The sequence below is a fragment of the Phasianus colchicus genome, chromosome 36 (genome assembly GCF_987193195.1).
Source record: "Phasianus colchicus chromosome 36, bPhaCol1.hap1.1, whole genome shotgun sequence".
In the NCBI taxonomy this organism is placed as follows: domain Eukaryota; kingdom Metazoa; phylum Chordata; class Aves; order Galliformes; family Phasianidae; genus Phasianus; species Phasianus colchicus.
Window position 1 is genome coordinate 1,225,430 of NC_143471.1, and position 24,373 is coordinate 1,249,802.

General features: G+C 62.3%; 1 protein-coding gene across 2 annotated transcripts; it reads right to left on the minus strand.

Annotated features, from left to right (window-relative positions):
• Window positions 1-1,260: 1,260 nt before the first annotated feature.
• On the minus strand, window positions 1,261-21,511 carry TP53 (tumor protein p53). Of its 2 annotated transcripts, none has more exons than XM_090129414.1 (10): window positions 21,425-21,511; window positions 21,264-21,315; window positions 18,183-18,362; window positions 13,474-13,660; window positions 12,117-12,229; window positions 7,272-7,381; window positions 5,406-5,527; window positions 4,185-4,264; window positions 2,681-2,763; window positions 1,261-1,616 (listed from the first exon to the last, which is right to left on the minus strand). In XM_090129414.1, the coding sequence occupies exons 1-10, from the start codon at window positions 21,484-21,486 to the stop codon at window positions 1,538-1,540; spliced, it is 1,068 nt and encodes a 355-aa protein (XP_089985540.1). In that variant the 5' UTR covers window positions 21,487-21,511; the 3' UTR covers window positions 1,261-1,537. The 2 variants fall into 2 exon arrangements, with proteins under 2 accessions (XP_089985540.1, XP_089985539.1); XM_090129413.1 differs by having other exon boundaries at window positions 18,183-18,365.
• Window positions 21,512-24,373: the final 2,862 nt, after the last annotated feature.

A 24,373-nucleotide genomic window follows, 5' to 3' on the forward strand; every position in this document is an offset into this window, starting at 1 on the left:
TGCCTCCTCCCAATTAACTCACCCCTATGGAGGCCCTCCCATTGACAACCCCCCCCCCTTATTAAATGCCTTCAATGCGCTCCCCCAAATTAACCTCCTCTTAATTAACCCCTGATTGGGATGCCCCAAACTGGCACCCCCGACGACGCCCCAATTAACAGCTCCCTCTAATTAACAGCCCCCAATTTACACCTCCAAAGGACCCCCTCCTTTAACAGCCCCCCAAAATGAACGCTCCCCATTAACAGACACCCCAAATTAGCAGCCCCCCACTAATTAACCGCCTATAGACACCCTCAATTAGCAGACCCCCACTAATTAACCCCCCCCCCCTGCATGGACACCCCCATATTAATGACCCCCCTCTCCCAATCTCCCCCCTCTTATCCCTTAATTAGTGAACCCCCCCCCCAAGAAACCACTTATAGACACCCCTAAATTAACGAGCCCATAATTACCCCCTCCCAATTAAAATCCCTTCACCCCCCCCACACAACCCACATTTATCCGCACTGGGTGGGGGGGGGCACAAATCGCCCTGATCTCCCCTAATCCTCCCTGCAACAGATGGTGCCCCCCCCTCCCCCCCCCAGCCACCCCCCGTTTATCCCTATGGGAGGTGGGGGATGGGTGGTGGGGGGGGGGGTCTGTGGGTGCCCCCCCCCATCCCAAGGTCACCTCAAGGGGAGAGTGGAAATTTCCATTGAGCTGCAGCGTGGCAACGGAGGGGGGGGGGGGGGAAGGGAAGAGTTGGGGGAGGGTCCCAGTGACCCCCCCCCATATTTGCCCCCTCCCCCAAGTGCTCCCCCAACCCCCCCCCCCTTCCAAATTAGATCCCCCCCCCCCCAGTCTGTGCCCATCAATCCCCACACTGGGTCTCCTCCCCCACCCAGAACCCCAATGAAGGACCCCCCCCCCCCAAAAAAAAACCCCTACACTCAATTGCTACCCCCAAATGACCCCCCCAAAACCGTAACCCCCCCCCCCAAAATATCATATTGGTGACACTGCTCAACTGCCCCCACCCACCCCCCCAAAAACACACGGTGACCTCCTCTATATTGAAGCCCCCCCCAAAAAATCCCACATTGCACTTTTTCACCTCAAAATGCCCCCCCCCCCCCAAATACCCCAAAATAGATTTTTTCACCATAAAATGGATCGTCCCCGCCCCCCCCCCCCAAATCGGACTCTTTCCCCCTCAAAACCCCTGAGAGGAGGGGGGGCAGTAAAAAAAAAGTTTTATTGTATCAAAAAAAAGCATTAAAAATGAGCGGGGGGGGGGGAAAAGGGGTCAAAGCGGAGGGGGCGGGGCCAGGAGAGAGGGGGGCGTGGTTAAGGTAGAAGGAGGGCGTGGTCAGGGCGGCGTGGGCGTGGCTACGGGGCAGGGGGTTGTTATGGCAGAGAGGCGGGGCTTAGCAGAGAGGGGCGTGGTCAGATGGGGTGGGGGCGTGGTCAGAGGGTTGGGGGCGTGGTCAGAGGGACGGGGGCGTGGTCAGAGGGGATGGGGGCGTGGCCAGGGTGAAAGGGGGCGTGGTCAGTCCGAGCCTTTCTGCAGCAGCTTCTTCCCACAGCAGGGCTGCGGCTCCTCCACCTTCACACGGCGGCCTTTGGACCTGGGGGGGGGATGGGGGGGTCGGGGGGGGGTCAAGGATACAGCCCCACCTCCCTCACAAAGCCCTCTGAAAGATCGATGGGATCCCCCAGCAAAACCCCCCCCAAAATGCCATGGACCCCCCCTCCCCCCCCATCCAATGGGAGCTCCCTCAAAATGCAATGGAGCATCTCCACCCCCCCCCCCCCCCCCCCAAAAGAAATCAAGGTGCAACGGACCCCCCCCCCCCCAAAAAAAAAAAAATCAACAGCACCCCCTACTAAAATATAAAGGAAACTCCCCCCCCCCCCCCTTCAAAAAAAATCAAGATGACGCCACCCCAATTGGGGGGGGGGACTCAGGACCCCTTCCAACTGACCCCCCCCCCCCAAACAACGACCCTAATGTTCCATTCCCCCCCCCCCGCCCAAAAGAACCCCCCCACCACAAAGACCCCCATCCCACAAACAAAAACTCTGATGTCCACCCCCCATGCCCCCCAAACAAGGACCTTAATCTCCCATCCCCCCACCCCCAAGGACCCCCCCCCCCAAACAAGAACCCCGATGTCATGTGTCCCCCCAAGGACCCCCCCCCCAAAGAAACAAGACCCCTGATGTCCACCTCCCCCAAACAAGGACACCCCCCCCCCCAAACAAAGACCCTCATCTCCCATCCCCCTGCCCCCAGGGACTCCCCCCCCCAAACAAGAACCCCGATGTCGTGTGTCCCCCCAAGGACCCCCCCCCAATAAACAAGGCCCCTGATGTCCACCCCGCCAAACAAAGACCCCCCCCAAACAAGGACCTTAATCTCCCATCCCCCCACCCCCAAGGACCCCCCCAAACAAGAACCCCGATGTCGTGTGACCCCCCAAGGACCCCCCCCCAATAAACAAGGCCCCTGATGTCCACCCCCCACCCCCCCCAAACAAGGACCCCCCCCCAAACAAGGACCTTAATCTCCCATCCCCCCACCCCCAAGGACCCCCCCCCCAAACAAGAACTCTGATGTCATGTGTCCCCCCAAGGACGCCCCCCCCATAAACAAGACCCCTGATGCCCCACTCCCCCCCCAAGGACTCACGGCCGCGGCGCTGCCCCCCCCTCCGCGAGCTGCAGCGCCTCATTGATCTCCTTCAGCATCTCATAGCGGCGGCGCCCGCGCACCTGTGGGGAGGGGGATGGGATGGGACCCCCCCCCAAAACAACAATCAGCTCCCAGAGACCCCAAATAGCTCCACAGCCCCCCCAGAAACCTTCCAGGACCCCAAAAGATCCCACAGGAACTCCCAGACACCTTCCAGGACCCAAAATGAGCCGTAGGATCCCCAACAGCCCCATAGGACCACCCCCCACCCCACAGCCCCCCCCCAAAAAAAACACCCAGAAAATAAAAAATACTCATGAGACCCCAAACGGCCCCACGGGACCCCCCCAAATCATCCACCACCACAAAAGACCCCACAGGATCCCAAAATGCCCCATAGGATCCCAAATATCCCCATAGAGCACCCCAAAAAACCTTCCAGGACCCCAAAATATCCCATAAGATCCCAAATATCCCATAAGGCACCACAAAAAGCCTTTCAGAACTCCAAAATGCCCCATAGGGCACCCCAAAAATCCCCAAATATCCCCATAGGGCACCCCAAAAATCCTTCTAGGACCCCGAAATACCCCATAGGATCCCAAATATCTCCATAGGGCACCCGAAAAATCCCCAAAGATCCCCATAGGGCACCCCAAAAATCCTTCCAGGACCCCAAAATGTCCCATAGGATCCCAAATACCCCCATAGGGCATCCCAAAAATCCTTCCAGGAACCCAAAATACCCCATAGGATTCCAAATATCCCCATAGGGCATCCCAAAAATCCTTCCAGGACCCCAAAGTGCCCCATAGGATCCCAAAGTTCCCCATAGGGCACCCCAAAAATCCCCAAACCTCCCCATAGGGCATCCCAAAAAATCCTTCCACGACCCCAAAATGCTCCACAGGGCACCCCAAAAATCCCCGAATATCCCCATAGGGCACACCAAAATCCTTCTAGGACCCAAAAATACCCCATAGGATCCCAAATATCCCCATAGGGCACCCCAAAAATCCTTCCAGAACCCCAAATATCCCCATAGGATCCCAAATACCCCCATAGGGCACCCCAAAAATCCTCCCACGACCCCAAAATGCCCCATAGGATCCCAAATATCCCCATAGGGCACCCCAAAAATCCCCAAATCTCCCCATAGGGCACCCCAAAAATCCTCCCACGACCCCAAAATGCCCCATAGGATCCCAAGGATCCCCATAGGGCACCCCAAAAATCCCAAATATCCCCATAGGGCACCCCAAAAATCCCCAAATATCCCCATAGGGCACCCCAAAAAAACCTTCCAGGACCCCAAAAAAACCTTCCAGGATCCCCAAATGCCCCATAAGATCCCAAATATCCCCATAGGGCACCCCAAAAATCCTTCCACGACCCCAAAATGTCCCATAGAATCCCATATCTCCCCATAGGGCACCCCAAAATCCTCCCACGACCCCAAAACGCCCCCCAGGACCCCCCCAAAAAAGGATTCCATGCCCACCTGCAGGTAGAAGATGTCGCTGTCGGGGCTCAGCACGCGTTTCTTGGGGGTCTCGGGGGCTTCGGTCGGAGGTGACAGAGCTGGGGGGGGGCGAGGGGGGGGCACAGGTTGGAGATCAGAGGATGCGGGGGTCCCCAAAATCTGAGGGGGGGGGGGGTCTCCGTGTCTCAGGGTCCCCAGTGTCATCTGAGGGGGTGGGGGTCTCAGTGCCCGTGGGGTCCCCAATGCCTGGGGGGGGGCCCACAAAGATTGGGGGGGGCCACAATGCCCAGGGGGGGCCCAACATGACTGGGGAAAGAGGCACAATGACTGGGGGGGGCCCACAAAGATGGGGGGGGGCAGAATGCCTGGGGGGGGCCCACAAAGATTGGGGGGGGGCACAATGCCTGGGGGGGGCCCACAAAGATGGGGGGGGGCACAATGCCTGTGGGGGACCCACAAAGATTGGGGGGGGCCACAATGACTGGGGGGGGGGGCACAATGCCTGGGGGGGGCCCACAAAGATGGGGGGGGGGGCACAATGCCCAGGGGGTGCCACAATGACTGGGGGGGGGGGGGCACAATGCCTATGGGGGGGACAGCACAATTCCTGGGGGGGGCACAGTGCTTGGAGGGGGGCGACAGTGCCTGGGGGGGGGGCACAATGTCTGTGGGGGGCAACTATTTTTGGGGGGGGGCTCACAATGACTGGGGGGGCCACAATTTCTGGGGGGGGGGGGGCAGTGACTGAGGGGGGGGGACAATGCCTGGGGGGGGCCACAATCTCTGGGGGGGGGGCAGTGACTAAGGGGGAGCACGATGCCTGTGGGGGGGGCCACAATTCCTGGGGGGGGCACAATTTAAGGGGGGGGCCAAGTGACTGAGGGGGGGGGACAATGACTGGGGGGGGCCCCAGTGACTGAGGGGGGACCCCAATGCCTGGAGGGGGGGGGGGAGGCACAATTTCAGGGGGGAGACCCCAATGCCTGGGGTGGCCCACAATGTCTGTGGGGGGGTCACAGTGCCTGGGGGGGGGTCACAATGTCTGTGGGGGGGTCACAGTGCCTGGGGGGGGGACCCGCAATAACCGGGGGTCCCCAGCCGTGGGGTCAACCTGAGTTCTGCTCCTCCGTAGCTCCGCCTCTTTCCTCCTTAGCCCCGCCCACCACCCCTTAGTCCCCGCCCACTTCCTATCTCCCACCCTTTCAGCCCCGCCCCCTGCGCTCTAAGCCCCGCCCTCACCTCGCTTGGCCACGCCCCCGGCCCCGCCCCTTTTGCGGAAATTCTCCTCCTCGATTTTGCGGTCCCTCCCAGGACAGGCGCAGACCCGCACCTCAAAGCAGCGCCGTCCCAGCAGCTGCCCCCTGACCCCCCCCAAAGAAACATTCATTTGGGGGGGGGGGACAACACACACTTCCACAGCCCCCCCCTCCAGCCCAAGGCACAAGGGGCAGCAGAACCCCAAGAGATCCCCAAGAACCCCTCCCCCAAAAGCCCCCCTCCCAAGAGACCCCCCCCAAGCCCCCCCCATGAACTCCCCTCCCCCCAAGAGATCCCCATGGACCCCCACCCCCTCAAGAAACCCCCCCCAAGGACCTCTCCCCCAAGAGAACCCCAAGACCCCCCCATGACCCCCCCCCCAAGAACCCCCCCACGAGCCCCATCATGAACTCCCCTCCCCCCAAGAAACCCCCATGGACCCCCACCCCCCCCATGATCCCCCACCCCCTCATGAAACCGCCTCCAAGGACCCCTCCCCCAAGAGACCCCCAAGAACCCCCCCATGAACCCCCCCCATGAACCTGCCCCCCCACAAAAGACCCCCAAGAACCTCCCCATGACCCCCCTGCATGAACCCCCTCACCAAGAGGCCCCCATGGACCCCCACCCCCTCTAGAGGCCCCCCCCAAGGACCCCTCCCCCAAGAGACCCCCAAGAATCTCCCCCATGAACCCCTCCCCAATGAGCCCCCCTCTCAAGAGACCCCCCCAGTAACCCCCCCATGAGCCCCCCTCCTCCCAAGAGACCCCCATGGACCCCCCCCCCATGAGCCCCCACCTCCTCAAGAGACCCCCCCCAAGGACCCCTCCCCCAAGGGACCCCCAAGAACCCCCCCATGAACCCGCCTCCCCTCCCCCCCAAGAGACCCCCAAGAACCCCCCATGAGCCCCCCTCCCCCCAAGAGACCCCCCATAGACCCCCCCCATGAACCCCCACCCCCTCAAGAGGCCCCCCCCAAGGATCCCTCCCCCAAGTGACCCCCAAGAACCACCCCATGGACCCCTCCCCAAGAGACCCCCTCATTAACCCCCCCCCATGAACCCGCCCCCCCCCAAGAGACCCCCATGGATCCCCACCCCCAAAAGAGACCCCCCCCCCCCCATGGACCTCCCCCCAAGACCCCCCCCCAACCCTCCTCCCCCCAGGAGACCCCCAAGAACCCCCCCCCATTGCAGCCCCCACAGACTTTGGGGACCCCCCTATGCTCCCCCCCCCCCCAGTGAGATCAGGAAATCCCCAAGGACAGCCACCCCCCCCTCCCCCCCCAGGTATTTGGGGACTCCCCCCCCCCTCAATATTTGGGGACCCCCCCATTGCAGCCCCCCCCCTCCACCACCCCTCTCAGGGAGCTCAGGAACCCCAGCAGACCCCCCCCCCCAAAAGACATCCCCCCCCTGTTACATATTTGGGGACCCCCCCCAACTATATGGGGATCCTCACACAACACCCCCTCCCCTCCATATTTAATAACCCCCACCCCCCCCTCAGTTTGCAGCCCCCCCAGCCTTCGGGGACTCCCCCCATCACAACCCCCCCCCCCACCCCAAGGAACTCAGAAACCCCAACTGACCCCCCCCCCACCCAAAGACCCCCCCACAGGTATTCAAAGACCCCAATTAACACCCCCCCACCCCCCCCCAAAGGCGTTTAGAGCCCCCCCTCAAAAATAAACCCCATGAACCCCCCCCCCCCCCGTCTAAAGACCCCCCCTTCAAGGACCCAGAAATACATTTTTCCCCATGGTTCCCCCCCCCCCCTTCTTCCACAACCCCACAGACCCTCCCCCAGCAGGTTCAAATTTGGGGGGGGGGTCCCCAAAAATCTCACCCTGGCCCCTCCAGCGTGATGATGGTGAGGATGGGGCGGCGGTTCATCCCCCCCATGCAGGAACTGTTGCACATGAAGTTGTACAGCACCGTGGTACAGTCAGAGCCCACCTTTGGGGGGGGGGGGACACCCCCAAAAATTATTTGAGCACCCCAGAAGACCCCCCTCCCCTTCCCCCCCTCTTGAGCATCCCAACGCTGCTATCAGCATCCTAACCACCCCCCCACCCAGAAACATCCAAAATACCCTCAGTGCACCCCAAAAAGCCCCCTTGTCCCCCCCCCCATGGACCCCCCCCACCCATAAACATCCAAAATACCCTCAGTGCGCCCCAAAATGCCCCCTTGTCCCCCCCCCCTGTGGACCCCCCCCACCCATAAACATCCAAAATACCCTCAGTGCACCCCAAAATGCCCCCTTGTCCCCCCCCCATGGACCCCCCCCACCCATAAACATCCAAAATACCCTCAGTGCGCCCCAAAAAGCCCCCTTGCCCCCCCCCTATGGACCCCCCCCCACCCATAAACATCCAAAATACCCTCAGTGCGCCCCAAAAAGCCCCCTTGCCCCCCCCCGCTGACCCCCCCCCACCCCCACAAATCCAAAATACCCTCAGTGCGCCCCAAAATGCCCCCTTGTCCCCCCCCCCCCGCTGACCCCCCCCACCCCCACAAATCCAAAATACCCTCAATGCGCCCCAAAATGCCCCCTTGTCCCCCCCCCGCTGACCCCCCCCCCCCCATAAACATCCAAAATACCCTCAGTGCGCCCCAAAAAGCCCCCTTGTCCCCCCCCCATGGACCCCCCCCACCCATAAACATCCAAAATACCCTCAGTGCGCCCCAAAAAGCCCCCTTGTCACCCCCCCCTGTGGACCCCCCTCCCCCTCCAATACCCTCAGGACCCTCAAAATACCCCTCAAAATACCCCCCCTCCCTCAAAATGCTCTTAAAGCATCCCAAAATAACCCCCCCCCCCCAAACTCCCCCCAAGCCTCCAAAATGTCACAACCACCCCCCCAAATAAACCCCCCCCCCAGCCTCCAAAATGTCACAACCACCCCCCCCCCAAAATAACCCCCCCCCACCCCGTCCCCAAATCCCCTCAGGACCCCCAAAATGCCCCCCCACGATGCCCAAAAACCCCAAAATTCCCCCCCCCCTCCAAACACCTCCAGGACCCCCAAATAACCCCTCAACCCCCCCCACCAAAATATCATCACCGCCCCCCCCACCAAAATGTTGGGGTTTTGAGGGTTTTTTTTTGGGGGGTGGGGGGGTTGCTGGAGGGTGGTTGGGGCTGTTTGGTTGTGTTTGGGGGGGGGGGGGGTCAGAGAGTATTTGGGGGGGATTTGGGAGAGTTGGGGGGGTCTCTGGGGGGTGTTTGGGGGGGGTTGAGGGGAAGTTGGGGGGATGTTGGGGGGTATCTGGGGGTGCTGGAGGGCATTGGGGGGGGGTTGGGGGTCTCTGGGGGTATTTGAGGGGTGTTTGAGGGGGTATCTGGGGGTGTTGGGGGGCGTCTGGGGGTATTTGAGGGGTATTTGGGGGGTGTTTGGGGGGTGTTTGGGGGGTGTTTGGGGGGGGTTGGGGGATTTTTGGGGTGTTGAGGTGAATTTGGGGGGGATATCAGGGTGTATTTGGGGGTTTTGGGGGTCAATGGGGGTGTTTGGGGGGTATTTGGAAGTGCTGGGGGGTCTCTGGGGATATTTGAGGGGTATTTGGGGGTCTCTGGGGGTATTTGAGGGGTGTTTGGGGGGGTATCTGGGGGTGTTGGAGGGCATCTGGGGGTATTTGAGGGGTATTTGGGGGGTACTGGGGGGATTTTGGGGGCATTGAAGGGAATTTGGGGGGGATCTGGGGGTATTTGGGGGTTTTGGGGGGTATTGGGGGTGTTTGGGGGGTATTTGGAAGTGCTTGGGGGGTCTCTGGGGGTGTTGGGCGGCACTGTGGGGTTTTTGGGGGTCTCGGGGTGTTGGAGGAATTTTGGGGGTGTAGAGGGGAATTTGGGGGGATGTTGGGGGGTATCTGGGGGTGCTGGAGGGCATTGGGGGGGGTTGGGGGTCTCTGGGGGTATTTGAGGAGTGTTTGGGGGGGTCTCTGGGGGTGTTGGGGGGCGTCTGGGGGTATTTGAGGGGTATTTGGGGGGTGTTTGGGGGGTGTTTGGGGGGGGTTGGAGGATTTTTGGGGGTGTAGAGGGGAATTTGGGGGGATATTTGGGGGTATTTGGGGGTGCTGGAGGACACTGAGGGGTGTTTGGGGGTCTCTGGGGGTATTTGAGGGGTGTATGGGGGGTCTCTGGAGGTGTTGGAGGGCGTCTGGGGGTATTTGAGGGGTATTTGAGGGGTATTTGGGGTTGTTTGGGGGGTATTGGGGGGATTTTGGGGGCATTGAAGGGAATTTGGGGGGGATATCTGGGGGTATTTGGGGGTTTTGGGGGGCAATGGGGGTGTTTGGGGGGTATTTGGAAGTGCTGGGGGGTCTCTGGGGATATTCGAGGGGTATTTGGGGGTCTCTGGGGGTATTTGGGGGGTGTTGAGGGATTTTGGGGGATGTAGAGGGGAATTTGGGGGGATGTTGGGGGGTATCTGGGGATGTTGGGGGGCACTGTGGGGTTTTGGGGGTCTCTGGGGGTGTTGGAGGGGTGTTGGAGGAATTTTGGGGGTGTAGAGGGGAATTTGGGGGATGTTGGGGGGTATCTGGGGGTGCTGGAGGGCATTGGGGGGGGTTGGGGGTCTCTGGGGGTATTTGAGGGGTGTTTGAGGGGGTATCTGGGGGTGTTGGGGGGCATCTGGGGGTATTTGAGGGGTATTTGGGGGGTGTTTGGGGGGTATTTGGGGGCATTGAAGGGAATTTGGGGGGGATATCAGGGGGTATTTGGGGGTTTGGGGGAGTATTGGGGGTGTTTGGGGGGTATTTGGAAGTGCTTGGGGGGTCTCTGGGGGTGTTGGAGGAATTTTGGGGGTCTAGAGGGGAATTTGGGGGGATGTTGGGGGGTATCTGGGGGTGCTGGAGGGCATTGGGGGGTTGTTTGAGGGTCTCTGGGGGTATGTGGGGGGTTTTAGGGGGGGTCTCTGGGGGTGTTGGGGGGCGTCTGGGGGTATTTGAGGGGTATTTGAGGGGTGTTTGGGGGCTGTTTGGGGGATTTTTGGGGTGTTGAGGGGAATTTGGGGGGGATATCAGGGGGTATTTGGGGGTTTTGGGGGGCAATGGGGGTGTTTGGGGGGTATTTGGAAGTGCTGGGGGGTCTGTGGGGATATTCGAGGGGTATTTGCGGGTCTCTGGGGGTATTTGGGGGGTGTTGAGGGATTTTGGGGGATGTAGAGGGGAATTTGGGGGGATGTTGGGGGATCTCCGGGGGTGTTGGGGGGCACTGTGGGGTTTTTGGGGGTCTCTGGGGGTATTTGAGGGGTGTTGGGGGATTTTTGGGGGTGTAGAGGGGAATTTGGGGGGATGTTGGGGGGTATCTGGGGGTACTGGAGGACATGGGGTTGTTTGGGGGTCTCTGGGGGTATTTGGTTGGGGGGGTATCTGGGGGTGTTGGAGGGCATCTGGGGGTAATTGAGGGGTGTTGGGGGATTTTTGGGGGTGTCGGGGGAATTTGGGGGGTGTTGGGGGGTATCTGGGGGTGCTGGAGGGAATTGGGGGCTGTTTGGGGGTCTCTGGGGGTATTTGAGGGGTGTTTTTGGGGATCTCTGGGGGTATTTGCGGGGTGTTGGAGGAATTTTGGGGGTGTAGAGGGGAATTTGGGGGGATGTTGGGGGGTATCTGGGGGTGCTGGGGGGCATTGGGGGGTTGTTTGGGGGTCTCTGGGGGTATTTGGGGGGTATTTGGGGGGTGTTTGGGGGGGTATCTGGGGGTGTTGGGGGGCGTCTGGGGGTATTTGAGGGGTATTTAGGGGGTGTTTGGGGGGTGTTTGGGGGGGGTTGGGGGATTTTTGGGGTGTTGAGGTGAATTTGGGGGGGATATCAGGGGGTATTTGGGGGTTTTGGGGGGCATGGAGGGTGTTTGGGGGGTATTTGGAATTGCTGGGGGGTCTCTGGGGATATTCGAGGGGTATTTGGGGGTCTCTGGGGGTATTTGGGGGGTGTTGGGGGATTTTGGGGGATGTAGAGGGGAATTTGGGGGGATGTTGGGGGGTATCTGGGGATGTTGGGGGGCACTGTGGGGTTTTGGGGGTCTCTGGGGGTGTTGGAGGGGTGTTGGAGGAATTTTGGGGGTGTAGAGGGGAATTTGGGGGATGTTGGGGGGTATCTGGGGGTGTTGGAGGGCATTGGGGGGGGTTGGGGGTCTCTGGGGGTATTTGAGGGGTGTTTGAGGGGGTATCTGGGGGTGTTGGGGGGCGTCTGGGGGTATTTGAGGGGTATTTAGGGGGTGTTTGGGGGGTATTGGTGGGATTTTGGGGGCACTGAAGGGCATTTGGGGGGGATATCAGGGGGTATTTGGGGGTTTTGGGGGGCAATGGGGGTGTTTGGGGGGTATTTGGAAGTGCTGGGGGGTCTCTGGGGGTGTTGGGCGGCACTGTGGGGTTTTTGGGGGTCTCTGGGGGTGTTGGAGGAATTTTGGGGGTGTAGAGGGGAATTTGGGGGGATGTTGGGGGGTATCTGGGGGTGCTGGAGGGCATTGGGGGGTTGTTTGGGGGTCTCTGGGGGTATTTGGGGGGTGTTTGGGGGGGTATCTGGGGGTGTTGGGGGGTGTCTGGGGGTATTTGAGGGATATTTAGGGGGTGTTTGGGGGGTATTGGGGGGATTTTGGGGGCACTGAAGGGAATTTCGGGGGGGATGTTTGGGGAGGGGGGGGGATTTGGGGGTGCTGGCAGGGGGTATTTGGGGGGGGGGCTGCGTGTTACCTCGGGGGGCTCGTAGGGCACGACGACGCTGTGCCTCTTGGTGGTCTCGTCGTCGTGGTACCGCGCCTGGGGGTTCCCCTCCACCCTGATGAGGTGCTGGGCGGGGGCCAGGCCTGGGGGGCGGGGGGGGGCAGGGGGGGGGCACACATCATCTCATGGCTTGCGCACAGCCCCCCCCCCCCCCCCAAAACCATCCCAAAACGCCCGCTGACCCCAAACTGCCCCATTTGCCCCATTGCTCACAGCCCCTTACCCCCCCCCCCCAACCCCCCCAGTAATGTAACGACCCCCCCCCCCCCCCCCAACATGACCCTCAATAATCCCCCAATCACCCCCCCCCCCTCCAATAAATCCCAACCTCCCAATGGCCCCCAGCCCCCTATTACACGCCCCCCCCCCCCCCCCCCGATCACCAACAACCCCAAATTCTCAGCCCCCCATGACCCCCCCATGGCCATAACCCCCCAAACGACCCCCAGCCCCCAAATAACCCCCCCTCAGTCCCTCCTAAGGACCCCCCCAATTCCCAATAACCCCCAGCCCCCCCACGACCCTCCGACCCCCCCAGACCCCCCAATAACCCCCACCCCCCCTCACAACCCCACCCACTCCCCCCCACGATCCCCAGCCCCCCCAATAACCCCCACCCCCTCACAACACCCCCCCACGACCCCCCACCCCCAACCCCCCCACGACCCTTCGCCCCCCCCAGCCCCCCCAATAACCCCCAACCCCCCTCACAACCCCCCCACAACCCCCAGCCCCCCCCCCAAACCCCCCACGACCCTCCGGCCCCCCCAGCCCCCTCACCCCCATCCCCCCACGACCCTCCGACCCCCCCAGCCCCCCCAATAACCCCCACCCCCCCTCACAACCCCCCCCATCCCCAATCCCCCCACTCCCCCCCACGACCCCCAGCCCACCCAATAACCCCCACCCCCTCCACAACCCCCCCCACCCCCCCACCCCCAACCCCCCCACGACCCTCCGCCCCCCCCAGCCCCCCCCAATAACCCCCAACCCCACCTCACAACCCCCCCACGACCCCCCCACAGCCCCCAGCCCCCCCCCAAACCCCCCACGACCCTCCGCCCCCCCCATCCCCCCCACCCCCATCCCCCCCACGACCCTCCGACCCCCCCAGTCCCCCCAATAACCCCCAACCCCCCCTCACAACCCCCCCACGACCCCCCCCACAGCCCCAGCCCCGCCCCCAAACCCCCCACGACCCTCCGCCCCCCCCAGTCCCCCCAATAACCCCCAACCCCCTCACAACCCCCCCCACGACCCCCCCAGGCCCCCCAATAACCCCCCCCCCCCCACGACCCTCCGACCCCCCCAGCCCCCCCCCCCTCACCATCGGTGCCCCCCCCGCAGCGCTCATGGTGGGGGCAGCGCCGCACCACCTCGGCCACGTGCTCGGATTTCTTATAGACGGCAACAGCGCGGAGCGTGGAGCCGGGGGGGGGCGACACCCCCACCCTCACCTGCACCGGGCACGGCTTGGCCAGGCGGCAGTAAACCTTGTTCAGCACCGGGGAGTACTGGGGGGGGGGCACAAAACGGGGGGGGGGGGCACAAAATGAAAAGGGGGGGGGGTTAGGGACAGCTATAGGTTCCCTATGTTAACCGGTCAAGCCACCCCCCCACACACCCCCCCCCTCCCCAATTCAACCCCCCCCCCCAATTCAACCCCCCCCCCCAATTCAACGCCCCCCCCCAATTCAACCCCCCAAAAATGTGGAGACCCCCCCCCAAATAGATTGGGACCCCCCCCCCAAACGCATAGCCCCCCCCCCCCATACATGATCTGAGTACATAGAGACAAATAGAGACCCCCCCCAAATAGTTGCCCCCCCCCAAATGCATAGCGACCCCGCCCAGTACATTCCCTCCCCCCCAACCAGTGCACAGAGCCCCCCCCCATACACCATCCCAATAAGCAGAGACCCCCCCTCAGTAGTTGCCCTCCCCCCCCAAATGCTTAGCGCCCCCCCCCAGAACACGACCCCAGTAAATAGGGACCCCCCCATCCCCCATATAGGGACCCCCCCCAGTACATCCTCCCCCCCAACCAGTGCACAGAGCCCCCCCCCAAGTACACGATCCCAGTAAATACAGACCCCCCCCCAAGTAGTTGCCCCCCCCCAATGCTGAACCCCCCACCCCCCCCCAGTACACAACCCCAATAAATAGGGACCCCCCCATCCCCCATATAGGGACCCCCCCCAGTACGTGACCCCCCCCCAACCAGTGCACAGAGCCCCCCCCTACACGATCCCAGTAAATACAGACCCCCCCCAAGTAGTTGCCCCCCCCCAAATGCTTAGCCCCCCCCCCCACAGTGCATGACCCCAATAAATAGGGACCCCCCCATCCCCCATATAGGGACCCCCCCCAGTACATGCCCCCCCCCACAACCAGTGCACAGAGCCCCCCCCGTACACGATCCCAGTAAATACAGACGCCCCCCCAAGTAGTTGCCCCCCCCCCCCAAATGCTTAGCCCCCCCCCAGAACACGACCCCAATAAATAGGGACCCCCCCCAACCAATACATCCCCCCCCCCAAATAGGGCCCCCCCCAGTACAACCCCCCCCAACCAGTGCACAGAGCCCCCCCCCAGCACACCATCCCAATAAACAGAGACCCCCCCCCAGTAGTTGCCCCCCCCCACAAATGCTTAGCGCCCCCCCCCCCAAGTACACGACCCCAATAAATAGGGACCCCCCCCATCCAATACATCCCCCCCTCCCCCAAATAGGGACCCCCCCAGTACATCCCCCCCCCCAACCAGTGCACAGAGAGCCCCCCCCCATACACGATCCCAGTAAATACAGACCCCCCCCAAGTAGCTGCCCCCCCCAAATGCTTAGCGCCCCCCCCAGAACACGACCCCAATAAATAGGGACCCCCCCATCCCCCATATAGAAACCCCCCCCCAGTACATGCCCCCCCCCACAACCAGTGCACAGAGCCCCCCCCGTACACGATCCCAGTAAATACAGACCCCCCCCCAAGTAGTTGCCCCCCCCCCAAATGCTTAGCCCCCCCCTCCAGAACACGACCCCAATAAATAGGGACCCCCCCCCCCAGTACATCCCCCCCCCCCCAACGAGTGCACAGAGCCCCCCCCCAGCACACCATCCCAGTAAATACAGACTCCCCCCCCAAGTAGTTGCCCCCCCCCCAAATGCTTAGCGCCCCCCCCAGTACACGACCCCAATAAATAGGGACCCCCCCATCCCCCATATAGGGACCCCCCCAGTACATGCCCCCCCCACAACCAGTGCACAGAGCCCCCCCCCTACACGATCCCAGTAAATACAGACCCCCCCCCAAGTAGTTGCCCCCCCCCCCAAATGCTTAGCCCCCCCCTCCAGAACACGACCCCAATAAATAGGGACCCCCCCCACCCAATACATCCCCCCCCCCCCAAATAGGGACCCCCCCAGTACATGTCCCCCCCCCCCCAAGTACACGATCCCAATAAATACAGACCCCACCCAAGTAGTTGCCCCCCCCCAATGCTGAACCCCCCACCCCCCCCAGTACACGACCCCAATAAATAGGGACCCCCCCATCCCCCATATAGGGACCCCCCCCAGTACATGCCCCCCCCCCCAACCAGTGCACAGAGCCACCCCCCGTACACGATCCCAGTAAATACAGACCCCCCCAAGTAGTTGCCCCCCCCCCCCAAATGCTTAGCCCCCCCCCAGTGCATGACCCCAATAAATAGGGACACCCCCCATCCAATACATCCCCCCCCCCAAATAGGGACCCCCCCAGTACATGTGTGCCCCCCCCCCCCAAGTATACGATCCCAATAAATAGAGACCCCCCCCCAAGTAGTTGCCCCCCCCCCCCAAATGCTTAGCCCCCCCCCCCCAGTACACGACCCCAATAAATAGGGACCCCCCCATCCCCCATATAGGGACCCCCCCAGTACATGCCCCCCCCACAACCAGTGCACAGAGCCCCCCCCCTACACGATCCCAGTAAATACAGACCCCCCCCCAAGTAGTTGCCCCCCCCCCCAAATGCTTAGCCCCCCCCTCCAGAACACGACCCCAATAAATAGGGACCCCCCCCACCCAATACATCCCCCCCCCCCAAATAGGGACCCCCCCAGTACATGTCCCCCCCCCCCCCAAGTACACGATCCCAATAAATACAGACCCCACCCAAGTAGTTGCCCCCCCCCAATGCTGAACCCCCCACCCCCCCCAGTACACGACCCCAATAAATAGGGACCCCCCCATCCCCCATATAGGGACCCCCCCCAGTACATGCCCCCCCCCCCAACCAGTGCACAGAGCCACCCCCCGTACACGATCCCAGTAAATACAGACCCCCCCAAGTAGTTGCCCCCCCCCCCCAAATGCTTAGCCCCCCCCCAGTGCATGACCCCAATAAATAGGGACACCCCCCATCCAATACATCCCCCCCCCCAAATAGGGACCCCCCCAGTACATGTGTGCCCCCCCCCCCAAGTATACGATCCCAATAAATAGAGACCCCCCCCCAAGTAGTTGCCCCCCCCCCCCAAATGCTTAGCCCCCCCCCCCAGTACACGACCCCAATAAATAGGGACCCCCCCCCATCCCCCAAATAGGGACCCCCCCCAGTACATGCCCCCCCCCCCCCCCAACCAGTGCACAGAGCCCCCCCCCAGCCCACCATCCCAATAAACAGAGACACCCCCCCCCCCAGGACGAATGCGACCCCCCCCCCAAAATCCCCTTAGCCCCCCCCCCCCCAAAACGACCCCCCCCAACAAAACAGGCTCAATGGGGACCACCTTAGGACCCCCCCCCGCCCCCCCCCGCCCCCCAACAAAGGGGCTTCACCTTAACTAAACACTGCCCCCATCCGATGAACGGGACCCCCCCCAATAAATTAACCCCCCCATAATAAAATAACCCCCCCTCCCCCTCCCCCCCACAATAAATTACCCCCCCATAACAGATTAACCCCCCCCCCCCATAAATTAACCTCCTCCCCCCCCCACAAAATAAATTACCACCCTCCCCCCCCACAATAAATTAAGCCCCCCATCATAAAATAACCCCCCCATAACAAATTACCCCCCCATCACCGATTAACCCCCAAATAAATTAACCCCCCCCATCATAAAATAACCCCCCTCCCCCCCATAATAACCCCCCCTCAATAAATTAACCCCCCCATCACCAATTAACCCCCCCATAATAAATCAAGCCCCCCTCCCCCATCACAAAATAACCCCCCCTCAAGAAATTAAGCCCCCCTCCCCCCATAATAACCCCCCCCATAATAAATCAACCCCCCCACATCAGATTAACCCCCCTCTGCCCCCCCAAATAAATTAACCCCCCCTCCCCCATCACAAAATTATCCCCCCATCACCAATTAACCCCCAAATAAATTAACCCCCCCATCACAAAATAACCCCCCATCATAAATTAACCCCCCTCCCCCCAATAATAAATTAACCCCCCCTCAATAAATGAACCCCCCCATAATAAATTAACCCTCCTTCTCCCCTTCCCCCATAATAAACCCCCCCCATAACAAAATAACCCCCCCATAATAAATCAACCCCCCCATATCAGATTAACCCCCCCTCCCCCCCCACCTAAATTAACCCCCCCATCACAAAATAACCCCCCCTCAAGAAATTAAGCCCCCCATCACCAATGAACCCCCACATAAATTAACCCCCCCTCAAGAGATTAACCCCCCCTCCCCCCATAATAACCCCCCCCTAATAAATCAACCCCCCCACATCAGATTAACCCCCCCTCTCCCCCCATCACAAAATAACCCCCCCTCAAGAAATTAACCCCCCATCACAAATTACCCCCCCATCACCGATTAACCCCCAAACAAATTAACCCCCCCATCATAAAATAACCCCCCCTCAAGAGATTAACCCCCCCTCCCCCCATAATAACCCCCCCCATAATAAATCAACCCCCCCACATCAGATTAACCCCCCTCCCCCCCCCCACAGATCACCCCCCCATCACCAAACACCCCCCCACCATCCCCCCCCCCCCCCAAAAACCGCCCCCCCGCTCACAGTGCAGGTGACGGACTTGGCGGTGCCGGCCTCCACGAAGCCCAGGCGGAAGTCGAAGGCCCCCCCGTAATCCTCCGTGGACGGGACCAGCGGGGGGGGGGCGGCGCGGGGGGGGGCAGCCGGTGGGGGGGGCGGCGGCGGTGGGGGGGGGGGGTCGCTGGGTTCCAGCGGGCTCAGATCCTGCTGGTTTCATGGGGGGGGGGGGGGTTGGTCAGGTGGGGGGGGATGAGGGTTTTTTGGGGGGGGGGGCACAGATATGAGGGGGGGGCACGCTGGTTCTTTTTTGGGGGGGGGACACCCAACTTTGGGGGGGGCACACAGGTTTTTTGGGGGGGGGACACAGATTTGGGGGGGGGGGCACAGAAGCTTTTTTGGGGGGGGGACACCCAAATTTGGGGGGGGCACACAGGTTTTTTGGTGGGGGGACACAGATTTGGGGGGGGGGGCACGCTGGTTCTTTTTTGGGGGGGGGACACCCAACTTTGGGGGAGGCACACAGGTTTTTTGGGGGGGGGACACAGATTTGGGTGGGGGGGGCACACAGGTTTTTTTTGGGGGGGAGACACAGATTTGGGGGAGGACAACACAGGTTATTGGGGGGGGGGACACAGATTTGGGTGGGGGGGCACAGAGGCTTTTGGGGGGGGGTCACCCAAATTTGGGGGGGGCACACAGGTTTTTATTGGGCGGGGACACAGATTCGGGGGGGGGCACAGAGGTGTTTTTTTGGGGGGGGCACAGATTTGGGGGTGGGGGACACCGCTGGGCGGGGGGGGGGGGTCAGGTGGAGGGCAGACAGCTTTGTTGGGGGGGGGGATGAGGGCTTTTTGGGGGGGGGGGGGCACAGATATGAGGGGCGGGGCACACTGGTTCTTTTTTGGGGGGGGGACACCCAAATTTGGGGGGGGCACACAGGTTTTTTTTTGGGGGGACACCCAACTTTGGGGGGGGCACAGAGGTTTTTTTGGGGAGGGGGACAGATTTGGGTGGGGGGGCCACGCAGGTTCTTTTTAGGGGGGGCACACAAATTTGGGGGGGGCACACAGGTTTTTTTTTGGGGGGGACACAGATTTGGGGGGGGCCACGCAGGTTCTTTTTGGGGGGGGACACCCAAATTTGGGGGGGGGAACACCCAGATTTTTTGGGGAGGGGGACAGATTTGGGTGGGGGGGGCACGCAGGTTCTTTTTGGGGGGGGGGCACCCAAATTTGGGGGGGGGCACACAGGTTTTTTTGGGGGGAGAGACACAGATTTGGGGGGGGACAACACAGGTTATTTGGGGGGGGGGGCACAGATTTGGGTGGGAGGGGCACAGAGGCATTTTGGGGGGGGGGACACCCAAATTTGGGGGGGGCACACAGGTTTTTATTGGGGGGGGGCACAGATTTGGGGGTGGGGGACACCGCTGGGCGGGGGGCGGCTGGTGGGGGGGAATGATCAGGTGGGGGGGCAGACAGGTTTGTTGGGGGGGGGGGCACAGATTTGGGGGGGGGACACACAAATTTGGGGGGGGCACACAGGTTTTTTGGTGGGGGGACACAGATTTGGGTGGGGGGGGCACAGAGGTTTTTTTGGGGGGGGGACACCCAAATTTGGGGGAGCACACAGGTTTTTTTAGGGGGGGACACAGATTTGGGTGGGGGGGGCACGCAGGTTCTTTTTGGGGGGGGAACACCCAACTTTGGGGGGGGCACACAGGTTTTTTTGGGGGGAGGGAGACACAGATTTGGGGGGGGACGACACAGGTTTTTGGGGGGGGGGGCACAGATTTGGGGGGGGGGGCACAGAGGTTTTTTTTGGGGGGGGTCACCCAAATTTGGCGGGGAACACCCAGATTTTTTGGGGGGGTGACAGATTTGGGTGGGGGGGCACGCAGGTTCTTTTTGGGGGGGGGGCACAGATTTGGGGGTGGGGGACACCACTGGGGGGGGCAGCTGGTGGTGATGGTGGTGGGGGGGGGGGGAATGATGTGGGGGGGGGGCAGCCAGGTTTCTGGGGGGGGGGCACAGATTTGAAGGGGGGCATGCAGGTTCTTTTTGGGGGGGACACCCAAATTTGGGGGGGGGCACACAGGACTTTTTGGGGGGGGACACAGATTTGGGTGGGGGGGCACACAGGTTTTTTGGGGGGCCAGAACACCCAAATTTGGGGGGGGGGCACCCAGCTTTTTGGGGGGCTGACACAGATTTGGGTGGGGGGGGCACAGAGGTTTTTTTGGGGGGGGGGGCGACACCCAAATTTGGGGGGGAGGGGACACAGGTTTTCTTTGGGGGGGGGGAGAGAACCAGGTTCTGATGGGGGGGGGCAATAAGTTTGGAGGGGGGGACACGCAGGTTTTGGGGGGGACATCCGGGTTTTTTGGGGGGGGGGGCGTTCAGGTGTGGGGGGGGGACAACCAGGTTATGGGGGGGGGTTTGGACACACAGATTTTTTGGGGGGGGGGGGGGGGGAGGTTTGAGAGCCAACCAGATTTGGGGGGGCACCCAGGTTTTTTGGGGGGGGGGGCACCCAGGTTTTTTGTCGGGGGTGGGGGGAGATTTGTGGGGGGGGCACACAGGTTTGCTTTGGGGGGGGGGAGATTTGGGGGGGGGGCACAGGCTTTTTGGGGAGGGGGACACCCAAATTTGGGGGGGGACACCCAGGTTTTTTTTTGGGGGGGGGGCAAAGATTTGGGGGGGACACCCAGGTTTTCTTTGGGGGGGGGACATTCTGGTATGGGAACAACAGGTTTGGGGGGGCACCCAGTTTTTTTTTGGGGGGGGGGGCATAAGTGTGGGAGCCACCCAGATCTGGGGGGGGGGAGGGGGGCACCCATGTTTTAGGGGGGACACCCAGGTTGGTTTTTTTTTCGGGGGGGGGGCACCCAGTTTTTAGGGGGGGGGGGGGGGACAGGTGGGTTTGGGGACCACCAGGTCCCTTTTAAGGCCCCCCACGTCCTTTTTGTGACCCCCCCCCCCGTGTCACCCCAGGGACATCGGGGACATTTGGGGACACCGGAAGTTCCCCCCCCCCTTTTTTTTTCCTCCCCCCCCCCTTTTATTGTTCCTCCCCCCCCCTTTTTCTTCCCCCCCCCCCACTTACCCAGGTTGTTTGATCCTCAGGGAGGGGCAGCGTGTGCATATTATAGGGGAGCCTGGAATTTTTTTTTGGGGGGGGGGGGGGGCACAAAATCAATGTCACTCAGTGCCCCCCCCCCCAGCCAACCCCCCCCCCCAAAAAAATAACCCCCCCCCCCCGCTCACATGCTCCAGAGGTCCATGAAAACCTCGGGGGGCTCCAGCAGGGGCTCCATTTCTTCTGCCATGTTGGGGGGGGGGTCCCCTCGGGGGGGGGGCACCCAGGAGCCGGGGTCCCCTGTAAGAAATTGGGGGGGGGGGGGGGGGCAGAGCTGTGAGCAAAAGGGGGGGGGCACAACTGGGTTCTTTTTTGGAGGAGTGGGGGGGCTGTCGGGGTGGGGGGGGGCGGCTTCCTGAAGACCCCCCCCCCCATATAAGGGTCTCAAAAGGATGCCCCCCCCCCCCCAGCTAAATCAATGACCCCCCCCCCATGATGAGGGCAGCAAAGACAACCAGACAACCCCCCCCCCTCACCCCCCCAAAATTGACACTCAAAGGACCCCCCCCCCCCCAAAACTCAGCAACACCAAACAGAACCGCCCCCCCCCCTTCCTCCCCCCCCAAAATGGGGGCCATCATCGACCCCCCCCCTCAAAATATGGTCACCCCATACGATGACCTCAATGGCCGCCCCCCAAGGACCCCCCCAAACATTGCCCCCCCCCCAACATTGCCCCCCCCCAAACATTGACCCCTTCCCCGAACCCCATAAACATTGCCCCCCCCCCAAAATAAGGACCCCCCCAAACATTGCCCCCCCCCAACACGACCCCCCCCCCCGACCCCCTAAACATTGCCCTCCCCAAAATAAGGACCCCCCCCAAACATTGCCCCCCCCCCCAACACGACCCCCTAAACATTGCCCCCCCCCAAACATTGATCCTCCCCCCCCCCCACCCCGGGACCCCATAAACATTGCCCCCCCCCAACATTGCCCCCCCCAAAACAAGGACCCCCCCAAACATTGACCCCCCCAACACGACCCCCCCCCCCCACCCCCTAAACATTGCCCCCCCCCCCCCCCAGGACCCCCCAACATTGCCCCCCCCCCCAAAACAAAGACCCCCCATTGATCCTCCCCCCCCCGACCCCATAAACAGTGCCCCCCCCCAAAACAAGGACCCCCCCCCAAACATTGACCCCTCCCCCAAACTCCCTAAACATTTCCCCCCCCAAAATAAGGACCCCCCCAAACATTGCCCCCCCCCAAAACAAAGACCCCCCATTGATCCTCCCCCCCTCCCAGATCCCCTAAACATTGCCCCCCCCCCCAAAATAAGGACCCCCCCCCAAACATTGCCCTCCCCCCAACACGACCCCCCCCTCCCACCCCCTAAACATTGCCCCTCCCCAAACAAGGACCCCCCCCCAAAACATTGATCCTCCCCCCCCCCGCGGGACCCCCTAAACATTGCCCTCCCCCCCCCCCAGGACCCCCCAACATTGCCCCCCCCCAAAACAAAGACCCCCCATTGATCCTCTCCACCCCGGACCCCCTAAATATTCCCCCCCCCAAACAAGGACCCCCCCCAACATTGCCCCCCCCCCAAAACAAGGACACCTCCCCCCCCCCAACATTGATTCTCCCCCCCTCAGGACCCCCCAAACATTGCCCCCCCCCCAACATTGCCCCCCCCAAAACAAAGACCCCCCCATTGATCCTCCCCCCCCCCGGACCCCGTAAACAGTGCCCCCCCCCAAAACAAGGACCCCCCCCAACATTGCTGCCCCCCCCCCCCAAACATTGATCCTCCCCCCCTCCCAGGACCCCCTAAACATTGCCCCCCCCCAAACAAGGACCCCCCCCCCAAAACATTGCCCCCCCCCCAAACATTGATCCTCCCCCCCCCCCTCCCGAGACCCCCAAACAATCCCCCCCCCCCCAACATTGCCCCCCCCCCAAACAAGGACCCCCCAAAACATTGCCCCCCCCCCCCCAAAACAAGGACCGCTAAGGACCCCCCCCCCAAACACAGACCCCAACGTGCCCCCCCCCCCCAAAACGCGGATCACTGAAGACCCCCCCCCCAATGCAGGCATCCCAATGCACCCCCATACAACCCCCCCCCCCCAAAAAAAACCGAGACCCCCCCTCCTAAAGCGCCCCCCCGCCCCACGGCGGTCTTTTTAATGGGGGGGGGGGACGACACTTCCGGACAGAGCCCCGCACGCCCCCCGCTCTGCACCCCCCCAACAAAGGACCCCCCCCCAAGTACTCCGTTCTCCCTCTCTCCCCGCACCCCCCCCGCACCCCCCTGCCCCCCCTCGCGCCCCCCCCGCCCCCCGCCACCTCCGTCCTCCGCCGCCGCCGCCGCCGTTCGTCCACGCGTTGGGGAATCCCCTCGCGTCCCGGCGTGCACCGCGCTGAAGCCGAGCCGCCATCTTAAGTGAGGGCAAAAGTGAGGGCAGAGGGACGGAAGAGACCATTGTGTGCGGATGGCGGGGGGCGGAGGACGGGAACGCCACCCCCTCCCACCCCTCTGGAGACCCTCAGGCGCGCCACCCCCGCCCCGTGTGGTTCCTCACGCTGTGATTTCCCCACCGGTGTCGCTTGGGGGGGGGATGGTGTGACATCCTGGGGAGGGGGCATCAATAGGGGGTTACAGACCCCCCCCTCCCCGAAAGTGGTACAGCCCGCGCGGCTTTGGCGGCCAGCAGTCAGGGGCGCTGGGAGCCTTTTCCCATTGGTGGTTCCATCCCATTCGTAGCTTTGTGTCATTGCTGCCCCATCCCGTCCCATTCGGTGCCCCATCCCATTGGGATCCCCACCCCATTGGGTGCCCCATCCCATTGGGATCTCCATCCCACCCCACTGGGATCCCCATCCCATCCCATCCCACCCTGTTGGGATCCCCATCCCATCCCATCCCATCCCATCCCATCCCATCCCATCCCATCCCCCTCCATTGGGACCCCGACCCCATCCCATCCCATCCCATCCCATCCCAACGGGATTCACATCCAATCCCATCCCATCCCATCCCATCCCATCCCATCCCATCCCCCTCCATTGGGACCCCGACCCCATCCCATCCCATCCCATCCCAACGGGATTCACATCCAATCCCATCCCAT

Excerpts from the sequence above, each read along its gene's own strand:
- TP53 (XM_090129413.1), bottom strand. The coding sequence starts at position 21,486 with ATGGCAGAAGAAATGGAGCCCCTGCTGGAGCCCCCCGAGGTTTTCATG. Across the intron at positions 13,661-18,182 it reads CCAAGTCCGTCACCTGCACT|TACTCCCCGGTGCTGAACAA; the intron begins GTGAGCGGGGGG and ends CCCCCCCCCCAG. Across the intron at positions 4,265-5,405 it reads CGGGGGCGTGGCCAAGCGAG|CTCTGTCACCTCCGACCGAA; the intron begins GTGAGGGCGGGG and ends GCCCCCCCCCAG.